General features: G+C 39.2%; 2 protein-coding genes across 6 annotated transcripts in view; one reads left to right on the forward strand and one right to left on the reverse strand.

Moving 5' to 3' along the window:
- Positions 1–4,148, forward strand: part of Ccdc90b (coiled-coil domain containing 90B) — a 20,666-nt gene extending 16,518 nt beyond the window's left edge. The window contains exon 9 of the mRNA XM_005379796.2: positions 3,773–4,148. Within this exon, the coding sequence (XP_005379853.1) occupies positions 3,773–3,828 (56 nt within the window). The 3' untranslated portion in view covers positions 3,829–4,148. The remainder of the gene's footprint in view (positions 1–3,772) is intronic.
- Positions 4,149–5,784: 1,636 nt separating this feature from the next.
- Positions 5,785–23,221, reverse strand: part of Ankrd42 (ankyrin repeat domain 42) — a 44,426-nt gene continuing 26,989 nt past the window's right edge. For 2 of the 5 annotated variants that reach the window (XM_013511794.1, XM_005379798.2), the window contains 7 exons: positions 22,861–23,061; positions 20,986–21,111; positions 18,646–18,751; positions 15,620–15,795; positions 10,933–11,059; positions 9,487–9,631; positions 7,528–7,671 (listed from right to left, as the gene is read on the reverse strand). In XM_013511794.1, coding sequence (XP_013367248.1) covers positions 7,585–7,671; positions 9,487–9,631; positions 10,933–11,059; positions 15,620–15,795; positions 18,646–18,751; positions 20,986–21,111; positions 22,861–23,061 — 968 coding nt within the window. In that variant the 3' untranslated portion in view covers positions 7,528–7,584. Of the gene's footprint in view, positions 5,875–7,527; positions 7,672–9,486; positions 9,632–10,932; positions 11,060–15,619; positions 15,796–18,645; positions 18,752–20,985; positions 21,112–22,860; positions 23,062–23,221 lie in introns of those variants that run through there. The other 3 variants (XM_013511792.1, XM_013511793.1, XM_005379800.2) reach the window with 3 other exon arrangements.

A 23,221-nucleotide genomic window follows, 5' to 3' on the forward strand; every position in this document is an offset into this window, starting at 1 on the left:
TTGTTTGTTTTTGAGACAGGTCCAGGCTGGCCTTCAACTCAGTATTGTAGCCTAGGGTGGCCTCAAACTCACAGTGATCCTCCTGCCTCGACCTCTCAGAATGCGGCACCATGCCAGGATCCATAGCTTTTTACAATGTAACTAAATGTCTTAAATCTTTTAACATCAATACTTACATAGACGTAGTTTTTTTTAACATAGTTTTTATTAGAAAGAATAGTATTCTACTGTATAAAAATACCTAATTTACCTCACTCTCTACTAACAAGCATTCTACTCCCAATTTTTCATACACATATATACATCATTATACCCTTCAGCTATTATTTCTATATAAAAAGTTGCTATGCACATTTAAAATTTGAGGTCAAAAAGATGCATATTTTAAATTTGTGTGTTCATGAACTACCCCCCAAAATAAAATTGTTGATCCACCTTATTAGTGGTTGTCTGGGCAGCCACCACTGGTATTAGGGTGACAGGAGAGGCAAAAAGTGAGTCCGGCCTTTGGCTGATGCCTGTCTTCTTCCTTTCTTCAAATATAATGCTCTATTTTTATCTTTTAACATACTGGGTTTCTGCTTAAAATGTGTTTGAAGAGAGAATTATAACATGAAAACAAGTTTTGCAAACTTTTGCTCTAACAAAGTCTCTGGAACTTGAGACCTTCAGTTTACTTCTAATACCCAGGGAAATTTCAAAACAACCCAGTTTGGAGTGTTTATTCCCTCTTTTAAGATCAGTGCTAAAGCAACACAGGCTAGGGAGGGCTTCAAATTCCACTCAGCTTCCTTCAGAATATTCACCTAAAGAATCAATAGTTTGGTTAACAGCAAAATCGTTCCCTACCCTCAGTTTGAAGATAGTGATGATCTCTAGAAAGCTTTCATTCAGGAAGGTAAACCAGACACAACCTAATAAATTTAGTGGCAACAGCAAAAGAAATTAGCAAGTTAGTCATTGCTTAGAAAAGTACTTTCCGAAGTTATCCTCCTTTCCTTTTTTCACTCAGGATGTAAAAACAACAGTACTTTCGTGCTTTTCTCTTTCTGTATCCTTCTCCAAATATTTCTTAGTACTGCTTTTACTAGAAAACCTTTTTTCTAGGAAGCCAGAATTCCATACTTTGAACAATTAGGAAAACAGCATCCTAAGGGAATGGATTTATTGGTTCTAGAATTCCTAAGATGCTGCATTTATCTGAGATTCACTTTTTTTGAGATTCACATATTAAATTCAATCATGAATAGATAGGGGCTGGGGGTATCCTAGTTCACCTGTTAAAGCCCCAGAATGAAAGACTTTGTATTTCATTTGAAGAAAAAAGGCTTATCAAATTATAAGTCTTAATCATTATGCTTATTTGGTGTCTCAGCATGTATCAGTCACTATTTTAGTTTTAGGTATTATATAATCAACTTGAACTAGCTCAGGCATAAGAAGAAATACATCGGCTTACTGTGGAACTGTGGAAACAGGTCTTTGTATATTATCTCTGAATGTCTGCTTCATTTTCTCATACTACTTCCTCCAGGAGTTACAAACATCAGCACCTCCTAGACTTGTATCATGCCACTTTCAACTAAGAGAGATTACCTTCTTTCCTTAGTTCCAGTTTGGAAAAGCCCAGGGAGGTAGTCTGAAGGCCTGTCTTGGATTAGACACCGCCAAAAAGGCAACAATTGTAAAATAACGGCAGTTTCTATTCAATCTTTTTAGGCCTAATGTTCCATTTTTAGAATGGCACGCAACAATGGAACACAAAAATTTTCTTTTCAAATCTCTCCTTGAATTTTTCTAATTATCAAATTAATTTCATGCAAAAATTCAAAAATTGCAACCCTTTTTATAAATAGGTTAATGTGGAAGATTCTGTTTTGGGCAGATACACAGTAATCAAAGCTAACATTTATGGAATGCTTAAAATATACGAAGCACATGCTCGCCTAAGTCTTTTACATACGTGGAGGGTGTCTCCTGGACAGGCCATAAAAGATAAACAGCGATTTTAAAGCACTCTGCGAGTGCTCCATAGTGTTTTAATGACAACAAAAAGAAATAAAAGCTGGACGAGAAACTAAGTACGGAAACAACTGTGTCATGTAATCTTATGAAGGAATAACGTACTTCCCTCCTCATAATGAACAAGTGTCCATTTAGTAGTCTAAAACTCTTAACTCTTAAATTAACAAAGGACAAACTACCTAAATGGCACTATCGGGCTCAAAAAATGATAAATCAGATTGAGTCCTGCAGGTGTCACAAGACAACAAAGCTTTGGCATCAGATATACTTAAGTCTTCAATCCTATCCTCACCACTTGCTACTGATACAACTTTGGGCTTGTTGCCCATCTGTACAGTGGGGATACTACCACCAATCCCTTTGGGTTTTAAGTAAGATAGGCCAGGTGTGGCGGCACACGCCTGTGATCCCAGCATTTGGGAGGCCGAGGCAGGAGGATTGCCACAATTTGATTCATTCAAGGCCAGCCTAGAATGAATACGTAGTGAGAAACTCTCAAATTTTTTTTTTAATTTTTAAAACTACAATTAAATAAGTTAATGTATGTAATTGCTCACCACACTGACATGCTACTTGATGCATGGTGAAAAATAGCAGATCAAGTAGAATAATATATAATTGTCCAGGGGCAGCAAGACAAGACACTCGATATTGCTCTTCTGTCTCGAAATGTCCAGCTTCTCTGTATGTCCTAAAAGAGGCCTAATCCCATTTCTTAAAATTGAAATTGTCTTATCATTAAGTGAGTTTCATTAAGTAGTGAAATCAAATGAGATTACAGTTAGACTTATTCATTACAATTCAGAAAGGTTTACTTTGCCTGGCTAATTTTTTATTTCTTTAGTCATAAAAGTTTGTCTCTCATCTCAGGTTCTCCATTTTAAAAATGCTTTCATAACTGTTTAAACAGATTGGAGACAAGAGAGCCCCTAAAAACCCTTACTCAGATACAATTTTTTAAAACTGAAAGAACAGATGGATTTTTCTACTTAAAATGATGTAACACAAAGACCAGGTTATATATTAGCTAAAAGCTTTATGCTTTTTCTGCCTTTTATTCTCTGTTCTTCTAAAATTTTCATTAAATTTCCACTTTTTAAATAATTCTGAGTTTTGTTTAAAGAGATGGAGTCTTGCTATGTTGCTACATAATATTTAATATAAGATAGTTTTTCATTTATCATAAGATAAAAGCCAGGCATGGTGCACACCTATAATGCCAGCTGTCTGGGAGGCTGACACAGGAGAATCACAAGTTCAAGTCCATCCTGGGCAGCTCAACAAGATGCCATCTCAAAATAAAATTTTTAACAAAACAGCTAGGGATGTAGCTTAGGGCACTTGCCTACCATGTTCAAAGCCTTGTGTTCAATTCTCAGTACCACCATAAAAAAACATTAATTAGTCCGAAACAAGAAAGAAAAGAATTAGTTTATTTAAAGTAGTCATTAATAATGCTAATGTTAAAAATGATTTTAAATACTTTTATATATTCTGCCATATCTGCCTTGTAAAATTATTTTTATTCTTACTGTGTCTTAAATACGGGACACTTAAAGAATTGACATTACTTGTGCCCTTAATGTCTTTCATCTTTAGTTTAATTTTCTAGGAAATGAAAAATACAGTGTGTAAAATCTGTGTGCTTTGTTGATAGTCCTACATTTACTGTGAAGATAACATTCCGTTATTCTCAGCAAAATGATCACAAATGCAAGGCCTGTTACGTTGTTTCTTCTCTTCACAGCCTCCGTGTTCACTTGCCTGGCAATAGCTCTGGGATTCTATAGGTTCTGGAAGTAGTACTGCTGCCGCTGCCTCTGCTGCCAATGACTTCTTAGAACACTACAGGAGAGATTTTCTTTCCACATGGTCAGTTGCTGAAGAAACTTATTACGAGATTATTCAAGGTGTACATGGACTAGAGAAGCATTTCAGGTACCTCCCCTTGATTCTGTGTATATGCTATGTTGAAAAGCTGTCATCCAAAACATGATTTCAGATGACAGAGCACTCTGTCCCTAAGTTTTTGATAGTTCATACAAATAGAACCAGAATTTTCTTTCATTTGAACAACTTTATAAATAAAATTATGTTGATATCTGCTGCAAATTTGAAAACTATTTCCTGGCCTCTACATTTACAGGGTTTAACTCCTGTTAACTACTGCACAGTTAAGTTTTTACAGAAAATAGAAGATTAGGACAAGGTGATGATGGGGGAAGGGCGGAGGCAGTGCCTGACCAGTGGCAGAGCCTGACCAGTGGCAGAGCCCATGTCCTGGGAAAGCCAGCAGGCCTGGAGAGGCAAGTCTGGGCTTGGGGCTCGTACTGGGGGTCCCATGAGGAGGTGGCAGCAGTGATGGAGACCCTGCCACGAGGTGCCACCTGAGCCAGGCACTGATGCGGAAGCTGACCCCAGCGTGGAGGACGCTGCCCTGCATCGCCCCCAGCTAATGGGTGCCTCATGGCGGTAGCCAAGCATGTCACATGCCTGTTGAACAAGGATATCAGAGGGGTGAAGCCTGAAGAACCCTGGACACATGCAGTCTGTGTCCACAGCATTCTCCAGGTTTGGCCTTCTGTACTTAACATTCTCCCAAACTTCACAGTGGCCTGGCCTGGTTTCTATGCCATCATCAGATTTTACTGACAGGCCTTCGAGGAGAAGCCACTTTCCCAAAACTACCCAGTGAAGGGCCAACATCAACCCTTATGAAAAGGAAGGTGGCCCCAGAGCCTGCAGTCCAGAAAGCTTTTGTCAGATCCGTTTCAGAAACTGTCCATTATGGCTTGGGTATCCTGAGAGTCTCCTTGGAGCTGCTGCCTGAGTAGCAAAGTTAAGTGGTGAAGAATGGACGGCCCTCCCCGCCCACCACCACCAGCCCAGAAAGCAAGAGCTCCATCTTCAAAGATGATCTCTACCTGCCTCCCCAGGACCCCTCCCCTTCCCAGGAGGGCTGCGGATCTTTTTGTGGCTGCTTCCAGAGGCCCTCCAGAGTCAAGGCTTTCTCTCCAAAGTGGTTACCTCAAAGAATATAGAGCTGCTCCTACGGTCACTAAACTGTACATATCCATAAGCCAACATGGCTGCTTTCACCAGAAAAAGCCTTCTTGAGCCGAGTGGTGGCACATGCCTATAACCCCAGTACTCAGAAGGCTGAGGCAGGGGGATTACCATGAGTTTGCGGTCAGCCTGAACTACACAGCAAGACCCTGTCTCAAAAAACAACAAAAAAAGCCCTCTGAGCACATATAACTATCATTTCATAATACCCTTGTGATAGAGCTACAACCACCTATGAATCTGGAGGGAATTTGGGTCTCTAGTATAGTGAGAGAAGATTCAGCCTCCCTAGTGGATTCTGCAGTGGGTAGTTATCCTCACTTCCCCTGACTCCTGCCCCTTCTGTTCACTCCAGCTTCTGTGCTCTTACAATGAAGGTCTTACTTTTTCACCGCTCCATATCCCATTTGCCCTGGAATGCCTTGACTTCTTGCAGTGAGCAGCTTCATCGGGAGGCCTGTTCTGGAGATGAGTTTGCCACAGGCCAGCTGCACATAGGTCTCAGAGCAGTCTGTTTTCAAAGTTCAGATAACAGGAGAAAGCCTTCTCTTGTCAGCATTGGGGGTGAGGGGATGGACCTGCTGGTTTAGCTGAGCTTCAGACTGATCGATCACCTGGCGAGCACAGCAGTGGGCAAGTGAAGTCTTTTGGGTTGGGGTTGGTGTCCAGGGTGGGGTACTCCCTCTGGGTCTCACTTGTCTGGTTATCCGTTGATACAAGGTTGAATATATCAGCCACACTTACTAGTTGATACTGGGTTGAATATATCAGCCACAGCTGTGTCTGCAGTAGAAATAGTAGTGTTTGTTGTAAAATGTTTCTTTCAAAAGCATCTTCTGCAGTTTGGTTTTCTACAGGAGTGCTTTCTACAGAAGGAGCATATAATTCAAAGAATTCTGAACATATAGGTCTCCTGAAGATATAAAGAACCCTAGTGACGAGGAATTTCAAGGCTGCTCACTGGTGAGGTCAGAGACCTCTTTGCCAACTTTAGTCTACTGCATGCATTTTCTTTTGTGAGGCTGTTCATTCCAGTTGGCCTAGGGTATTCCATGGGGCACAAAAGAATGAATTTTGGGGGGTGTGTTTTTTTTTGTCGGGGGGGATCTTTTTGCAGCAGGGTCTCACTATACCGTTCAGGCTGGCCTTAAACTCATTTTGTAGCTCAGGTTGGCCTTGAATTTGCAGTGATCCTCCTGCCTGAGCCTCCCAAGTGTGAGGATTACATGTATGCACCATCACGCCCCGCAGAGAGACTTTATAAAAGACTGTTGTGCCTGATGTGGTGGCACACACCTTAATCCCAGCACTCGAGAGGCCAAGGCAGAAGGATCACTGTGAGTTCAAGGCCAGCCTGGATTCTATAGTGAGTTCAAGGCCAGCCTGAACTACATAATGAAACCCTGTCTCAAAAAGACAAAAAATAATTAATAATAATAATCATAATAATGTGAAAGCCTGGGCTGCATAAACATAGCAGTTAGTTTTTTTCTGAATATGTGCATCTAACAAACTCCAGAAAATACAGCTGTTCAATTTATTTTCATAAGTCAGATTGCTGGATGCAGGTTAGGGGAGGGTTCGTTTTTTGTTTTTTTGTTTTTTTGTTTTTTTTTGTCTTTTTGAGACAGGGTCTCGATATGCAGTTCAGACTGGCCTTGAACTCACTTAGTAGCCCAGACTGGTCTTTAACTCACAATGATCCTTCTGCCTCAGCCTCCTGAGTACTGGGATTACAGGCGTGTGCCACCACACCCAGCCAGGGGAGGGTTTTCTTATACAGCATTGTTTTTCAAATAATCCAGTGAAATTCTGATGCTGATTATTTAAATGGGAATTTTTAGCAAGCACTTTTTTTTAAAAATGAGATTTTCAATTTATGTCAAATGGCAAAGTGAGATATTTGGTTGCTATAGTACAGCTGTTCTTTTCTAAAACTTACTCGTCTTTATATTTGCTTGCCAAGACTAGATGTTTTTTAAACTTAAGTGATCTGAAAAGTAAAAAGCAAAAATTCTGAAACTTACGCACATTTTTAGAGGTACTCTGGAAAATGAAAAAAGTAATATAATTCTATTATGGAGCCATAACAGAATATTTACTCAATTTTAACATCTAGTACTGCATTTCTGGATTAGACCATACCATCTATATTTCATAGTGTATGTGAATACTTGTAAAATGCCCTTCCTTTGCCTATATAGGCAGATAAAAAGTATCCTGGAGGTAGTGTGCCCCATGTTATTAACTGCACTGGGCCATCCCCCTTTCCTGTGAGGATGCTGTTCAATAGGACTTGAGCTCTAAGCACGCTCATCAGATTTGTGCTTTTGGTATTTACTTTCTGCAGCCAGGTTTGACAATTTAAGGTAAAGATAGCAAGATCTAATTGTGCATGCAGAGGTAAGCATATTTCCCCTTACAGATTTACACACATTTAATTTTTAAAATGAAAGAAAAATCAAACAAATTTATTTAAAATTACTTCACTGATTAGAACCTTCTTACAAACATCCCCCGAGAAGACATCTTTTTCTTCACTTGCTTCTTCTCTTTGCTGGGCTCACCTGAGTCATCTTCCTATAAACAAAGAAAAAGAGGGTCAAATAAAATTTTCATGCTAAACACACATTTTCATCTTTCTGCACTGTCTGTTCAAAAGAAACCATGGAAAGTATTTTCAGTATTTTCTGATTAAATTTAACCCTAGGATTTTATATGAATGCCCAAATTTGAAGTGTCAGAAGCTTTATACTGTCCTAAATCGTAAGACAGGAGGCTCCTTGAGAAATCATTCAGTCCTAGCTCTACCTAATACATACCCAAACACCTTAATATTTCTGCCTTTATCTTAGACTAGTGTTTCACAACATACTGTTAACTGAAATGCAGAAGTATTTCCAGTGGTTATTAAAAGACCAGTGTTTAGTTTTTGCAAAATAAAAAGAAACCAAGAAGTTTTTGTTAGAGATCAAATCGAGTGACACAGGTCTAGGACAGAATTTATCCCTAACAACTGAAGAGAAACCTCTCTGGAAAGAAAATATGAACCATATCTGAATCCCTGCCCCGCATCACAGGCTGTCCTTGGGGTCACATATATCGTGGCCACCTTCACTTGCCGAGGAGGATGCAGATCCAGGCTTCCCCAGTGCATTTCCTGCCTCTCGACTCTGAGACAAAATGCATGAAGTACAAACACCTCTTGGGGTTTTTTGCTGTTACTTTTGCTGTTTTCTGTACTTGCTCTTTTTTTTTTTTTTTTGTCTTTTTGAGACAGGGTCTCCCTATGCAAGTCAGGCTGGCCTTGAGCTCACTTTGTAGCCCAGGCTGGTCTCAAACTCGCAATGATCCTCCTACCTCAGCCTCCCAAGTGCTGGGATTACAGGCGTGTGCCACCACACCTGGCTCTGTACTCGTTCTTTGAATCTGCTCATTATCAGTTTATTTTTAGCTTCTTTCTACATGTTTATCCTTTTAATTTATTATTTTCTAAAGCAAAATTCTGGATTCCAAATTCATAATCCCTTTTATAAAAAGAGCCAAGACTTCAGAGCCAGAAGGCTGGAGACTGAATACTGCTTCTGATATTCTAGCTGTGTGAATTCAGACAAGTGACTTAACCCCTCTGAGCCTGGGTTGTGTCACCTGGTAAATGGGAGTAGATCATGTAGCAAACAGTAAGATAACACGAGACAGCACTTCGTAGTGTTAGGATGTTACACAAAAGTTCATATTATTCCAGGAGCCGAGAACAGGGATGTTAGGTCAGTTTCTATGCTGGCTCCTTTCTACCCTTAAAACTGCTCTTTGGAGGAGCTAACATGTTTTAAAATGGATTCCATTCAAATCATCTTATTTTGGCTCTTTAGAATATGTAAATAGTCATACCCTCTAGCTGTCTTAGAATTTTTATTGATTATTGTGCTAATGAAAAACGTTTTCCTCTTGGGGGTAGGGGTATAGCTCAGTGGTAGACCCCTTGCCTGCAGTGGATGAGGTCCTGGATTCAAAGCCCAACACTGCAAACCATGTTTCCCTTATATGGTACAATAATGACAGTAACACTTAGTACACACTTACAAACCAAGTGGTTCTTCTAACCACCACAAATACACTGGTATGGGGAATGGGGAGGGAGAGAGAAAGTTACAAGTATAGATCTTCCTTAACTCTACAGGTATAGACATAGATATATTCCTTAATCCTGGCACTGGCTCAAGAAAGGACAAGGTGTCTCCAGCTTACAAGTGAAGCACCAGGAGGTTAAATGATTGCCCAGCTCAAAAGTTATAGTCAGGATTCAAACAAAAATAGCTCTACCTCAAAGCTTATGCTCTTAGCTACTCTTATGTACTATTTCTTGAGAAAAACAATCGTATTAAGGATACCAACCGAAGTCACTGAGGTAGGGACCTGAATTTTCTCTATTGTTTCTCTGAGGTGGTCCACCTCCGCCCGATACTCATCTAGTTGACATTCTAATTTTTCTCTACGTAGTCGTTCATATTCTAGCTGGCCTTGCAGCTCTTTAATGATCCTGTCAAAAAAAAATGTTTGCAATCAGTATTCAGTGTCAACTAACAATTTTTTTTGGTAATAGTAGAAAGTATTGTACCCATGTATTTATTTAAGGCAAATCAAATGAAGAACCCACTTAAAGGTCCACTGTGAACCAGCAGTTTCATCTAGGTATTAGGGATAGTGACAAAAGGCCAAAATATGACCTCTTTACCTTAGGAATAAAGGGAGTAAAGAGATAAGTAAAATATAACATGATACGTTGGAAGGTGGCAAATCCTAAAGGAGAGGGGAAAAAAAAAGGAGGAGTACTATAAAATGCTGAAAATGAGGTTAACACTTGGAATATAAGAGCTAGGGAAGGCTTCACTGAGAAGGGGACTTTGAATAAAGTCCTGAAAGAAAAAAGAGAGATGACCATTTAGATATTAGGGGAAGAATATTCCAGAAACAGTGAACAAATGCAAAGGCCCTAAGACTTAAGAATGACTGGTGAACCACAAGAAAACCACAAGGCAATGGGGGTGGATTAGTTAAATCCTTCAGAGGTGGTGAGTGATCTCAGAGATACAAACTCTTCAAAGAGTAATATAAACCAGCAGTAGAAGAAGCAAAATAAGTAGAGTCTTGTTAGTCATAATAAGGATTTAGCTTTCACTCTGAGTGAAATAGAAAGCAAAGGAAGAGTTTAAGCAGAGAAACAGATCGCTCTTACTTATGTTTTAACATGATTACTTTAAATTCTGTGTTGAGTGCCGGGCATGGTGGTGCACACCTGTAATCCCAGCACTCGGGAGACTGAGGCACGAGGATCGCTCTGAGTTCGAGACCAGCCTGGGCTACAAAGTGAGCTCAAGGCCAGCCTGACCTGCATAGGGAGACCCTGTCTCAAAAAGACCAAAAAAAGTTCTGTGTTGAGAACAGACTACATGGTAAGGGGTAGGGTCCAGGGCACAAGGACAGGAAGCTGGGAGACTATCGGGAGAATGTTACAATAATCCAAGTGGGGCCTGGTGATACACACTGTAATCCCAGCATTCTGGGGAGCTGAGGCAGGAAGATCACATGTTCAAGCCCAGCCTACACATATTAATGATGAACAAGACCCTGTCTCAAAAAAAAAAAAAATTGGGGCCAGGGATGTAGCTCAGTGGTGTAGCACCTGTCTGGCAAGCATGAGGTCCCAAGTTTGATGCTCAGTACCAAAAAAAAAAAGAAAAAAAAAAATTAAAAGGCTGGGGATGTTGCTGATTAAAACATTTTCACACAGTATTTAGAGAGGTAACTAAATACAAATCATTACAGTGTTAAGGACATTACTTTTCAGACTCAAGCTGTTCTTTCTTCTGCTTTAGATCCTCTTCTGTTATCCCACCCAAATGTTTGTAGTTGCTCTCAGCAATTTTCAGGAGGTGTCTCAATTCTGTGATCTTCTTATAAGCTCTCTCTGCAAGACAGTTGAATAAGAACCTAATTGAGTTAGGTAACGTGTTCTCAGAGTGGTAGTCCTTGTAAACATTTTCTTCTTCCAGTGCCACTGTCTCTGTGGTTTGGGTGGGAGCTGGAGAGCAGTATATACTGTACATAGAAGGATAAATATTAGTACCAGAATATTTGTTTTTGTTTTTGTTTTTTGTCTTTGTTGAGACAGGGTCTCGCTATGCAGTTCAGGCTGGCCTTGAGTTCACTTTGTAGCCCAGGCTGGCCTCAAACTCACAACAATTCTCCTGCCTCAGCCTCCCGAGTGCTGGGATTATAGGTGTGGGCCACCACAACCAGCACAGCAGCAGAATATGTGGATGAACAGCAATGACATACCTAAGTAGCAGATTCTTACCTACCTACAGGGGCAAGTATCACCTTATTATAACTGTTAATGCGATGAACAACGTTTAAAGAAATCCAGCAGTGTATTAGGACTACTGCTATATTACAAGACCATTTATGATCTACTCTAAGTCATAAAATTTGAAAAAAATGAAATATGCTTAATTTAAAATAAACCAGAACCAATCCAGCCCCAAATTTTGTGATTAGTCACTTGTAACATCTATACCAAAAAACAAAAACAAACAAAAAAAAAAACCTATGCAGCAAGTATGCTGAAAGCCTTTCTGAGCTATTCTCCAACTGACAAAATAGTTTTTCCATTCTTTATGACTATGGTTCTCAACCTGAGCTGACTTTACCACTTACAGGACAACTGGCAATGTCTAGAGATATTTCTGCTTTTCACCTCTTGGGAATGGGGAAGGACAGGGTAGACAACTGGAATCTAGTCAGTAGAGGCTCAGGATGTTACTAAACATCTTATAATGCACAAGAACCCCTCCCCAACAAACCAAAAATAATTTTCAGGACCAAAATGTCAAGGGTACAGAAGTTGAGAAATTCGGATTTACAGCACCAGGTTAACAAATTACAGCCTCTTCTTCCCAACATGTACCATTCTGATTTATCTATCAAGATGTTAGAGCTACAAATTCCAAACTACACCTGCCAGAATCAACTGAGGTGTGTTTAAAAAAATGTACATGCTTGAAACCTATCTCAGGCTACAAATTCAGGCACCTATGGTTAATAAAATCTCCTCAGATAATCCTGAGGGACAAACAGTTCCTGGAACCACCGTAACTGATAAAAGCCACATAAGAAAAAACTCAAAAAGCTATAGCTAACAGGTTGCGTATCAGTATTTGAAAGGCTATGTTTCAAAGACCTGTTCTGTGGGGTCTCAGAGGTAAAAGCCAGGATTAACTGGGATTAGCTTCTGGAAGACAGATTTCAACTCAACAAAGGGGAAATTTCGTAATAAAAATAATAATAACTATCATGTATTTATAAAATGCCAGATGTGTAAGACACTACACTAAATGCTTTGCACATATAAATCTGCATAGAAACTGTCAAAAAGGAAATGATCTACCTTATCACTGGAAGTACTACTGAATGGAGGCTAGATGACATACAACAGCAATCTAGAACAAGCAGTCAAATCTCAAATAGTTATAGGACTCTGTGATGCCATAGTCCTAACCCTAGTTTACTAAAAAGTGCCCTGAACTGAAGCTCATTTCCAGGAATATCCAGAATGGCAAGAAATCCAACCAGTCCCTTGTACGTGCTCCAGCAAAATACTAGTGTCCCAAGAAGGTATCATCTACTCCTTTGATTTTCTTCCTGTAATAAAATTAAATAGGGATAATAATAAAGCACGTGACTTGGTATATACTACCCCTTTACTAACTGCAAGCACCACAGCTGGGCATTAGTGATCCTCACTGTACATAAAAGGTGCCGAGAGCTCATGTGTATGGCGCACACCACAGAAAGCAGTGCTGGTATGTTGCTGGTTTCTTCTGAAACATCCTTTTGAAATTTCTTGGTTTCCTGACAGTGATCTCCTCACAAATACCTCCTCAAAGAATTTCAGAATAAACAAATCCTAGGGGTTGGGGATCTAGCTCAGTGGCACAAGTGCTTGCTTAGCAAGTGCAAGGTTCTGAGTTCAATTGTCTGCACCAAAAAAAATAAAATAAAATAAATCCTACAAGATCAACAGCTGATTCTCAGTAGCTCTGAGTCCCTCCTTCTCAAAGAATCTCCCAGAAATCAAAGCACAAGCAGTAAAGTAAAAAATAAACTGGTCTTTGTAAAAATTTAAAACTTTGCACTGCCAAGGACCAACACAAGAAAATGAGCATGTTCTCTTTCTACCTAATCGATAACTCTCCTGAATATGTCATGCCCTTCCCCACTGCCCAGTCCTTTCGCCACCCAGAACATAGCTTGTATTTTCAAAAATAAATTGAAGCACATCATTTTCCAGCTGAAACACCAACAAAGGTTCCTATTTAAAATATAATCTAGGTCACTTGGGCAATTTAATAAGACCCTGTCTCAAAACTTAAAGGGGCTGAGGGTGTAACTCAGTGGTAGAGCACCTGCAAGACATACATGCACAAGACTCCAGGTTTATTCCCCAGTATTGCAAAAATAAATAAAATTTATACTATATTAATTTAATGCCAGGACAAAAAATACTGAAAATGTAATGCTATGTTTTAAAGGTAATGGTATCAGATCAGTGTTCCATGGGGACTATTTATGTTATACATGTGTTGTGACTGTTACATTATAAAGTCTCTGTCATCACTGTCAGTCCTGCAATTGTAGCACAAAATTAGCCACAGAAGATACTTAAAATATTCATGGCTGCATTCCAATAAAACTTTATTAATAAAAACAAAAAAAAATTAAAGTCCTTCCTGGCACGTTTATGATCTGACGGGACCCTTGCTTACCTCTCCACCTTTACCCATCACCTCTCCCTCAGTGCTTCTCCAGGCACTACAGTCATGCTCAACTCCAACTCGGGGCCTTTCCATATACTGTTCCCTCTGCCTGGAATGCTCTTCCAGGGTCTTCACCTGGCTCACCCTCAGCATTCAGGTCTCAGCTGTCACTTTCCTCAGAGGCCTGACAGTTACCTACAGTATCACCTTACTTCATTTTCTTTACACATCCATTTTTATCTATTACTCACTCTCTTGTCTGACCAGCAACACCACCAGAACGTAAAAAGTCCCCTTGTATTGTGTAGTGTTTCTCCAGTAACTATGATAGATTCTAGCACATATTAAACAGTAAATATTTGCTACCATCATTATCTCTAAAAAGTTTTTCCCAGTGAGCCATGGTAATCTCTAAGTTCTCTTTCTCCCTGTGTTCTGTGATCCATTTAAACTTTTCCTTTAGATGACATCCCTGGCCGAGGATACAGCTCAGCAGCACAAGCACCTGCCAGGCAAGCGCAAGGTCCTGAATTCGATTCCCGGTACCAAAAAAGAAAATTCCCCTCTTGAGGGACAGAGACTATATTTCCTTTATTGTGTTCAACAAAACTAGGAGAAAAATTTATATTAGTTCTGCTTCCCCAAACTACTGAATTAGTTTACTTTTTAGGCATCAGCTGTCTTTAGAATAATTTGCAAGTTTGTGGTAAAAAGTATGCATGTATTTGTGAAAGAATAAATACACCTCCTTCCAGACCCCCGCGATCACGGGTCATATGCAAGTTTCCAGGAAAGGCCTGTCCCAGTTAGCTCTGTCTTACTGCCACAGTGTCCCCACCGGGCTGAAGCAGATGTTATGACAAGGACATTGTTGTGGTGTGTGTCTGGATGTCTGCCCCAAAGCCTCATGTAGTCATGGAGCAGGCTTCTACAGTTTAAGATTGACTCATGGTCCAATGCTGGGATTATGGGTGTGAATGCTACACCTCCCTTGGGCAGGGAACCTGCATACAATAGAGGGGAGGAAAAGAGGCTTGCTCTCTGCTGCTGCTTTCTTTTTGCTTTTACTGCTTTTGCTGTTTTCTGCTGCCATGAACTGTTGCCCTCTGCCATGTGCAACCCTGCCTTGGAGCCAGCCAGGTGTGGACTGAAACCGCCACAAACTGTGAGCTAAATAAACCTTTCCTTCCTTAATTCTAGGCATCAGGTATTTTGTCCCAGCAATGAGAGAAAAGTAACCGAGACAGACATGAAGCAGCAGATTTACAAACTGGCCAAGAAGGGCCTGACTCCTTCACAGTATAGTGTGATCCTGAGAGATCCTCGTGGCGTTGCACAAGTACATTTTGTGACGGGTAATAAAATCTTGAGGGTCCTTAAGTCTAAAGGACTTGCTCCTGATCTCCCTGAGGGTCTCTACCACTTAATTAAGAAAGCAAGCAGTTGATGTTCGAAGCTTCTTGAGAGGAACAGAAAGGATAAGGACGCTAAGTTCTGCCTGAGTCTCATCTAGAGCCAGACTCACCAGTCGGCTCGATACTGTAAGACCAAGCGGGTCGTCCCCCCGAACTGGACGTGTGTCATCCACAGCCTCTGTCCTGGTGGCATAAGTCTGTCTGTGTACTAAAGCAGTAACATCATGATCTAAATAAAAATAAATACATACACTCACAAATACATACGTATAATACAATATGAGGCAACATACTTACTTCTGGCATCTGTTTTATCCAACTCACTCAAACATAGGTCTTCCTTGGCATCAGTGCTCCCCTCAACGCCATGCCTCATAAAGAACTTCGTATCATTTTCATCAATTTCATCTTCATCATCGATATCATATTTCTGTACCCCTTCTAGTAGTTTTACTGCTGCCAAATGGGCAAATCTGTAGAAAAGAATCAAAACTTTATGATATCCACAATTTTCAAATTTAACCTGCAGAGTATTTCACTTCTGAATGCTCCCTGCTCGCCCAGAGTAGCAATCTAACATCTCTCTTCTCCCTTTTTCTCCTTTAAATAAACTGTCTTCTCTTTAATTAAAAAAAAAAAAATCTATCCTTGTACTTAGACAATTCCACTCTGTATGCTCTTCCACGAATCCATCTACCAAGCAAGAAGCAAATCTGTCCCTAAGGGTCAAGTGACAATTTAGCATACATTTGGCTATGTAGGAAACTGAAACCGTTACTGGACACAAAAGACCAATATCCATTTAAAAACCTGATTCTAGCCACACGTGGTGGCGCACACCAGTAATCCCAGCACTGGGGAGACTGAGGCAGAAGGATCGTTGTGAGTTTGACACCAGCCTGGGCTACAAAGTGAGCTCAAGGCCAGCCTGAACTACATAGCGAGCCCCTGTCTCAAAAAGATAAATAAATATTTTACATACATACATACATACCTGATTCCATTTTTACTGGCAAAAAAAAAAAACCAACCTGGAGAGGAGAGGAGATCCAATATCAAAAGAATATTTGGTAGCCCCAAACAGAGCTACTCAATGGAATACAGAGCCCAGGACCACCCTATTTGATTCTTTATATTTACTCTCCTTGTTAGTGCAATTTAAATGGTAGAATTAGTTCTGGTTCCATTTACCCATAGGGCTAACTACAGTACCAGTCCCTTTAACCTCCATCCTTTTTCAGCCCAAAGCATTTGTAAAAAAGATTCTCAAAGCCATTTTTCATTAGAAAAGTGCAGATTATGATGTGGTACCATGACATAACTCCTCGAATTATGAAATTCAAAAAAACCTGACAATACCAAGAGCTGGTGAGAATGACAACAGAAAGTCGTATCCATTGCTCTTGGGAATGCAAATTGGCATGGCCATGTTGGAAGACACTTCGCAGTTCTTTATAAAGTTAAAATATACACTGAGCGTGGGGGCCAGCAAGTTTACTCCTAAGTATTTACCCAAGGAATTGAAAACTTAGTTTTCATCCTATGGTCCAGTAAGCTTACAATACAGTAAACACACTGTACAAGTTTGTAATCTAGCAGCAATGTGGTGAGCTATGGTATGCTATGGTAAGCTGATTCATCTAAATTTGTATAAGTATGTTCTATCATATCTGCACTACACTGAAATCACCTATCAACATGTTTCAGAGCATACAGCCACATTAAACAACACTAGACTGTACATACTGTATGATTCTGGTTTTATAAAATTCTAGAGTCTGGGGATATAGCTTAGTGGCAGAGTGCCTGCCTGGCAAGCGCAAGGTCCTGAGTTTGAGTCCTGGTACAAAAAAAAATTTTTTTAAATTCTAGAAAATGCAAACTAACCTATGGAGACAAAAAGCAGATCAGCATTTGCTCAGGGAAAGGATACTAGAGAAGGAGAGAAATTATAAAGTGGCAGATAAAGACTTTCAGAGGTAATGAATATGTTTACTGTCTTTGATTATAGCAATGATTTCATGGGTTTCCACATTTAAACCTACTATTTTACATTGTACAAGTATGTGCATTTTATTATATGTCAATTATATCTTGATAAAGCTGGGTTTTTTTTAAATTAAAATAGATGAGTTGATGATGATTCCCAGCATGTGGTACAATACTGCCACACTTAAAGCATCAAAGAAATTCCACAGACAAATTCTAAGGAACAGGAGCTCACAAACACTATTTGCCTAGCAAGTCAGACAATGACCAGGCACAAGCATCAGAGCAAAGGTCAACAACCACTGCTACCCATACTTCTGCTTTACAGTCAAGTAGTTCTGAACCACAACCATCCAAAAGTTGTTTTGAATGATCAGCATAAATATTACTTCAAAAATAGTTTTCTGGGGATTTAGCTCAGCAGCACAGTGCCTGCCTGGCAAGCGTGAGGTTGTGAGTTCGATTCCTGGTACCAGAAAAAAAAAAAAAATAGTTTTCTTCCCCAAGTTCTTTCTAAATTCTGTTCTTCTGCAGCTTCCTTCATAGTTTTACCATCATCTGTGTTAATGTTACCCCACCTTTCCCCCTCTCCCTCCCCCCACAGTCTACAGATAGGAAGGCTCGCTTGTGTTTTTTATCTTCCATTCTTACTGTACCTTATACATGCTATGTAATAGGGTACAACGATTACAATGACTAAGAACTTTCGTTTGTGTTGTTGTCTCTCAACAAGATAATGAGCTCCCTGATAGTAGGAGCTAATCTGAAAGCTACTCATAGGACCAGGACCTGGGTAAGTAGATAGGAAGTTGAAGGAAAAGATAAACAAATAAGCAAATACAGGTGCATTAAATATCCCTTGAGGACCTGACCTGAATGTGTTGGTGGTGCTACATTTAATTCAAATGTAAATCCCAAAGTATGCATATGATTTATTTTTGTTATCAATATTGATAATTCCTTTTCATCACAGTGCTACAGGCATTTGAGAGGGACAATTCATTGTTTATCACTGTTCCCATCACTACAGAACATTCAGCACTCCCCAGCCCTGACTCGCTTAAATGTTCGATAGTCACTGTGACAACTTTCCCCTCATTTCTGGGTGGTCCTACCCCCAGGAAAGGGACAAATTCTACTTCCCAGTTGAGAACCACTCCTTTGAAGAGAAGAGCTGAGACAATGTCAAGTGTCAGTTCAGCTTGAAAATTATGATTGCATTAGCTTTCATTGGGTCCTCCAAAATTCCATTACATTCTTGGAAATTTCTGAGCACAGGACAGTATATGCAAAACTTTATAAATGAAAGGAGCAAAGCAGATAGGTGTCTCTACCTCTTAGCCACATCACTGGGTCTCTCCCCTGCTTTGTTGGTAATATTGTTGTCTGCTCCCATTTTAATTAGCCACTGCAAACACTCTATGTGGCCTTGTCCAGCAGCTGTTAAGAAAAGGGGGTAAGAAGATAGAAAACATACGCACAAAAGAAAGTTGCCATTAATGATTACTTTCTAAAATTTTGGACACTATAATTATAGAGTGCCTTAAGTATTGTTCCTTGCAGTAACAAAAGCAGGCTGAGCAAATGTTATTTCCTCATTTCATTTATTCACTCATGAGACGTTTACTGTAATACCTACTGGTTTTTTTTAATGAGTTTATTGGTACATTTCAGGTATACGTAATGATCACACTCATCACAGGGAGTTTGTATTAGTGCATGATATATTTGGATTCTTTTTTCCCCACGTCCCTCCCTTCAACCCCTCTTCTCCTTATTTACAAAAGCTTTATTTCCATTTTTCTCCTTCTTTTCTCATTTTTCCTTTCCCTTCCTTCCTTTCCCCCTCCCCCCTCCCTAGTTCCCCTTCTCATTTGAACATCTGCTTCCTATTTCACAATATCTATTATACATTTTGGTCCTTATTTACACTTTCATTTTCTCACAGCAGAGAAATAATGCGATATTTACACCTGTCTGTCCAATTTAGTATAGGACCCACATAGACATCAAAAATCTTGCTTCAGCATATGTTGTGTGTATATGTACATTATGTACATATGAATGTAATACACACACACATACTCTTACTATCTGACTCTTATGTAGTGACAGAGGGCCTGAATGCAGGGAAAACATAGAGCAAAGGGCTCACTGAGCTTTATGAAACATTAATAGGCAGCTTTGACCACTGCAGCCAGACTCTAAAGACAAAGGCAGCTAAGACAATACCCTGAACAGGAAATGAACAAAGGAAGGAAAAAAGGAAAGGAAGGAAGGAAGGAAGGAAGGAAGGAAGGAAGGAAGGCAGGCAGGCAGGCAGGCAGGAAAGAAGAAGAGGGAGGGGGAGAGCAGAAGAGGGAGGGAAGAAGGAAGGGAGGAAGGCATAGACACAGAGGGACAAAGGTGAAGAACTCAGGACCTGGAAACTCCCAGGTAGTGCGATTAACGTAAGTATTGCAAACCTTCCCTTTACTTAATCCTTAAATCAAAACCACCTTTCCTTAAGGCCCCTATCCATAATCTTACCCTTCACCAAAGGTCAAGAAAAGGTCCCAAGGCCAGAAAAAATCCAAAACTAGGGTGAAAGACAAGCAAGGGAGCCAGATTCCAGGACCCTACATGGGACAAGAATCTCAATAAAAAGGAGCTGCAGACAAGAATCTACAACCAGTTCACTTTCAAATTCTCCCTATTCATCCAGACTAACTGTCATCTTTCTCCTTCCCCACCTCCTAATAAATTGGTTTTTTGTTTTTTGGTTTTTTTTTTTTTTTTTTTTTTTTTTGGTCTTTTTTTGACAGGGTCTCTCTATGCAGTTCAGGCTGGCCTTGAGCTCACTTTGTAGCCCAAGCTGGTCTCGAACTCACAATGATCCTCCTGCCTCAGCTTCGCAAGTGCTGGGATCACAGGCATGCGCCACAATGCCCAGCTGATTTTTTTTTTAAAGAAAGACTGAAAAGCATGGTTCCTACTCTCAATATTGAGACAAAGTCTGATTAAAAAACAAGGAAAATCTGACAAATATTATAAAATTCTATATGGAAAGGAGGAAAAGAGACAGATCTAAAAACAGGTTCAAATTTAATAATGTTCCTTGATCATTTTTGTGGAATTAAAAACACTGTCTTAGCAGTCTAAAGAAAATTCTGCATAAATTTTTCAAGTCAACATGAATAGGTCATTTTTTAAGTGTTATTCTACAAAACTTCATAGCAGTGTATTTCACATCTTCACTAAAATGCTATTGTAAGACACTTCCTAGTAGTGTATTTCTCTTCTTCACTAACATAAACTGTTGGAATTACCCATAGATGCAACAATGTGTAAATGTCTGACATAATAAAAAGCATAGGGTACCAGAACTGAAAATGAGGCATCCATATACCATGTAAGAGAAACTGATATCCACTAGGGCATCAGAGAAAACACTTCATGTTCTCATGTGTTTGCACTTTTTAAGGTAAATAACTCAGCAGCAATTTTATCAGAACTGAAAATACATTTGGGTGAGGCAGGAGGACTGCTGCAAGTTTGAGGCCAGCCTGGGCTATACAGTGAGTTCAAGGCCAACCGGGACTACATAGTGAGACCCTGTCTCAAAAAAACATACATACATAACTACATACACACATTTAAAAACCTGAAAATGAAGCAGAAATATTATAGCTCACCTTTATGCATTGGAGTTGATCCATTATCATCACGCTCATTAAAATTGATTATGCCATCTTCTAATAACTTCTTAAGTGTTTCCAAATCACCCTTATAGGCAGCCACATGACCTGGAAATGCTAAAGCTATGAATAAGAAAATTCAGCATTCCAGTAAATATATGACTTTATTGTTTTCCTACCTTAAGCTGTCCATATTTTTCATTTTAATACATTATATTCTTATACAGTTACTCTTTTAAAGGATATGATTAACAAACTGAAGAGAAAATATCTGTATCAGATAAAAATAATTAAATTACTAAAATCAAGAATTTATAGAAATTCAAGTCAGGCATGATGGCACACGCCTGTAATCCAGCACTCAGGAGACTGAGGCAGGATTGCCACGAGTTCAAGGTCACCCTGTACTACATAGTAAATTCAAGGTCAGTCTTTTTATTTTTTTTTTTTTTGGTTTTTTCTCCGGTACCGGGAACCGAATTCACGACCTTGCACTTGCCAGGCAGGCGCTTTGCCGCTGAGCTAAATCCCCAGCCCTCAAGGTCAGTCTTAACTATATAACAAGACCATGCCTGGGAAAAAAAAAAAAAACACAACAAATTAATTAATTAATTAATTAAATATAGGTAATATATGGAGAGAAAGAGAAATTCAAATTATTTACAATGGAGTATTGCTACTCAGACATAACAAATGACAGACTTGAGACATTTCTAGGTAAATGGATAGACCTTGACACCATACTCTTAAGTAAAATAAATCGAACACACAGGTGAAAATACCACATTGGGGCTGGGGATTTAGCTCAGCGGCACAGCACCTGCCTGGCAAGCGTGAGATCATGAGTTCGATTCCCGGTACGGAAAAAAACAAAAACAAACAAAGCAAGCAGAAAATACCACATTGTTTCTCTGGTGTGAGAAACCGGAAGTATAAAATAAGGACCGAAATGTACAATAGGTATTAGGAAATAGGAAGAAAATGCTCAAATCGGATGGGGGGCTAGGGAAGGGGAAGAGGGAAAGGAAGGAAGGAGGGAGGGAGGGAGGAAAAAGAAAGAAAATGAGAAAAGAAGGAAAAATAGAAACAAAGCTTTGTAAATGAGAGGAAGAGGGATGAAGGGAGGGCACAAGAATGAGAAAAAAAAGAATCAAGTTATATGATGTACAGGTGCAAATCCCCTATGATGAATGTGATCATTATGTGTATCTGAAATGTACAATAAACCTAATTAATTAAAAAAGAAATTCAGATTATTTAGAAAAGTTACAGAATGCATTTTTCTTTCGTATCTTTTTGTGTTTTATTCTTATTTTTATCTTTTATTTTTTATCCCCCGAATTTTTTTTTTAGTACCAGGAATCAAACTCATGACCTTGCACTTGGCAGGCAGGCACTGTGCTGCTGAGCTAAATCCCCAGCTCTTTTATTTTTTAAAGAATGTAATTTTTAAAAGAGAAAAATACAGGTAGATGAGTAGACAACTTTAATACTATATATTCTTCTATATATAATGGAATGATAAATCCAAAATAATACCCTACTCATGAGAACAAAAATAAAAGTAATGGTATTACAGATAGAGATTCAGAAGACTTCCATTCTAGTAGTTTATTCTTAAGTTTGTAATTTTAACATTGCTGTATGCGTTAATATTTACACCCTATTGTCCAAAATGTTTCATAAAAGAAAAATTTAAAAAAAAATAAAATGTTTCATAAAGACTCTAGAAGAATATGTGGACGATGCTATATAACAAATTTTAATGGAACATTTGCTTTAAAAGTTTGTTTTCCTATCCCATTGATTCTACTTATATTATTATCATCATCATCACATTATATGCTAATCCATTTCAGCTTTGTAACTTACTTTCCTGATCTTGTGGGTTATTTCCTTCCCATGCAGCCCCTTCGATAAACTGTAAAATGTTTTGCTTGAAGAACCTCTGGGCCAGGTCCACTACATTTTCTCCATTGTCATTGAAGGCTTTTAAAGCTTGTATGCTATTGCTCATTCTACTGAGTAGGAATTTGAAACAGTGAAGGTGGCCTTCCATGGCTGCTAAGTGAACTATAGGTAAGAGAAAAAAAGAATTTAATGTTACAATTGAAAGTAAAATAAGGCCAGAGGTATAGCTCAGTGACACTGCTCCTGCCTAGCAAGCACAAGGTCCTGAGTTCAATTCTCCGTACTAAAAAAAAAAAAAAAAAAGTAAAATAACTTCAAAAAA

The sequence above is a fragment of the Chinchilla lanigera genome, unplaced genomic scaffold (assembly GCF_000276665.1).
Source record: "Chinchilla lanigera isolate Chin_1 unplaced genomic scaffold, ChiLan1.0 scaffold00013, whole genome shotgun sequence".
Lineage (NCBI taxonomy): Eukaryota > Metazoa > Chordata > Mammalia > Rodentia > Chinchillidae > Chinchilla > Chinchilla lanigera.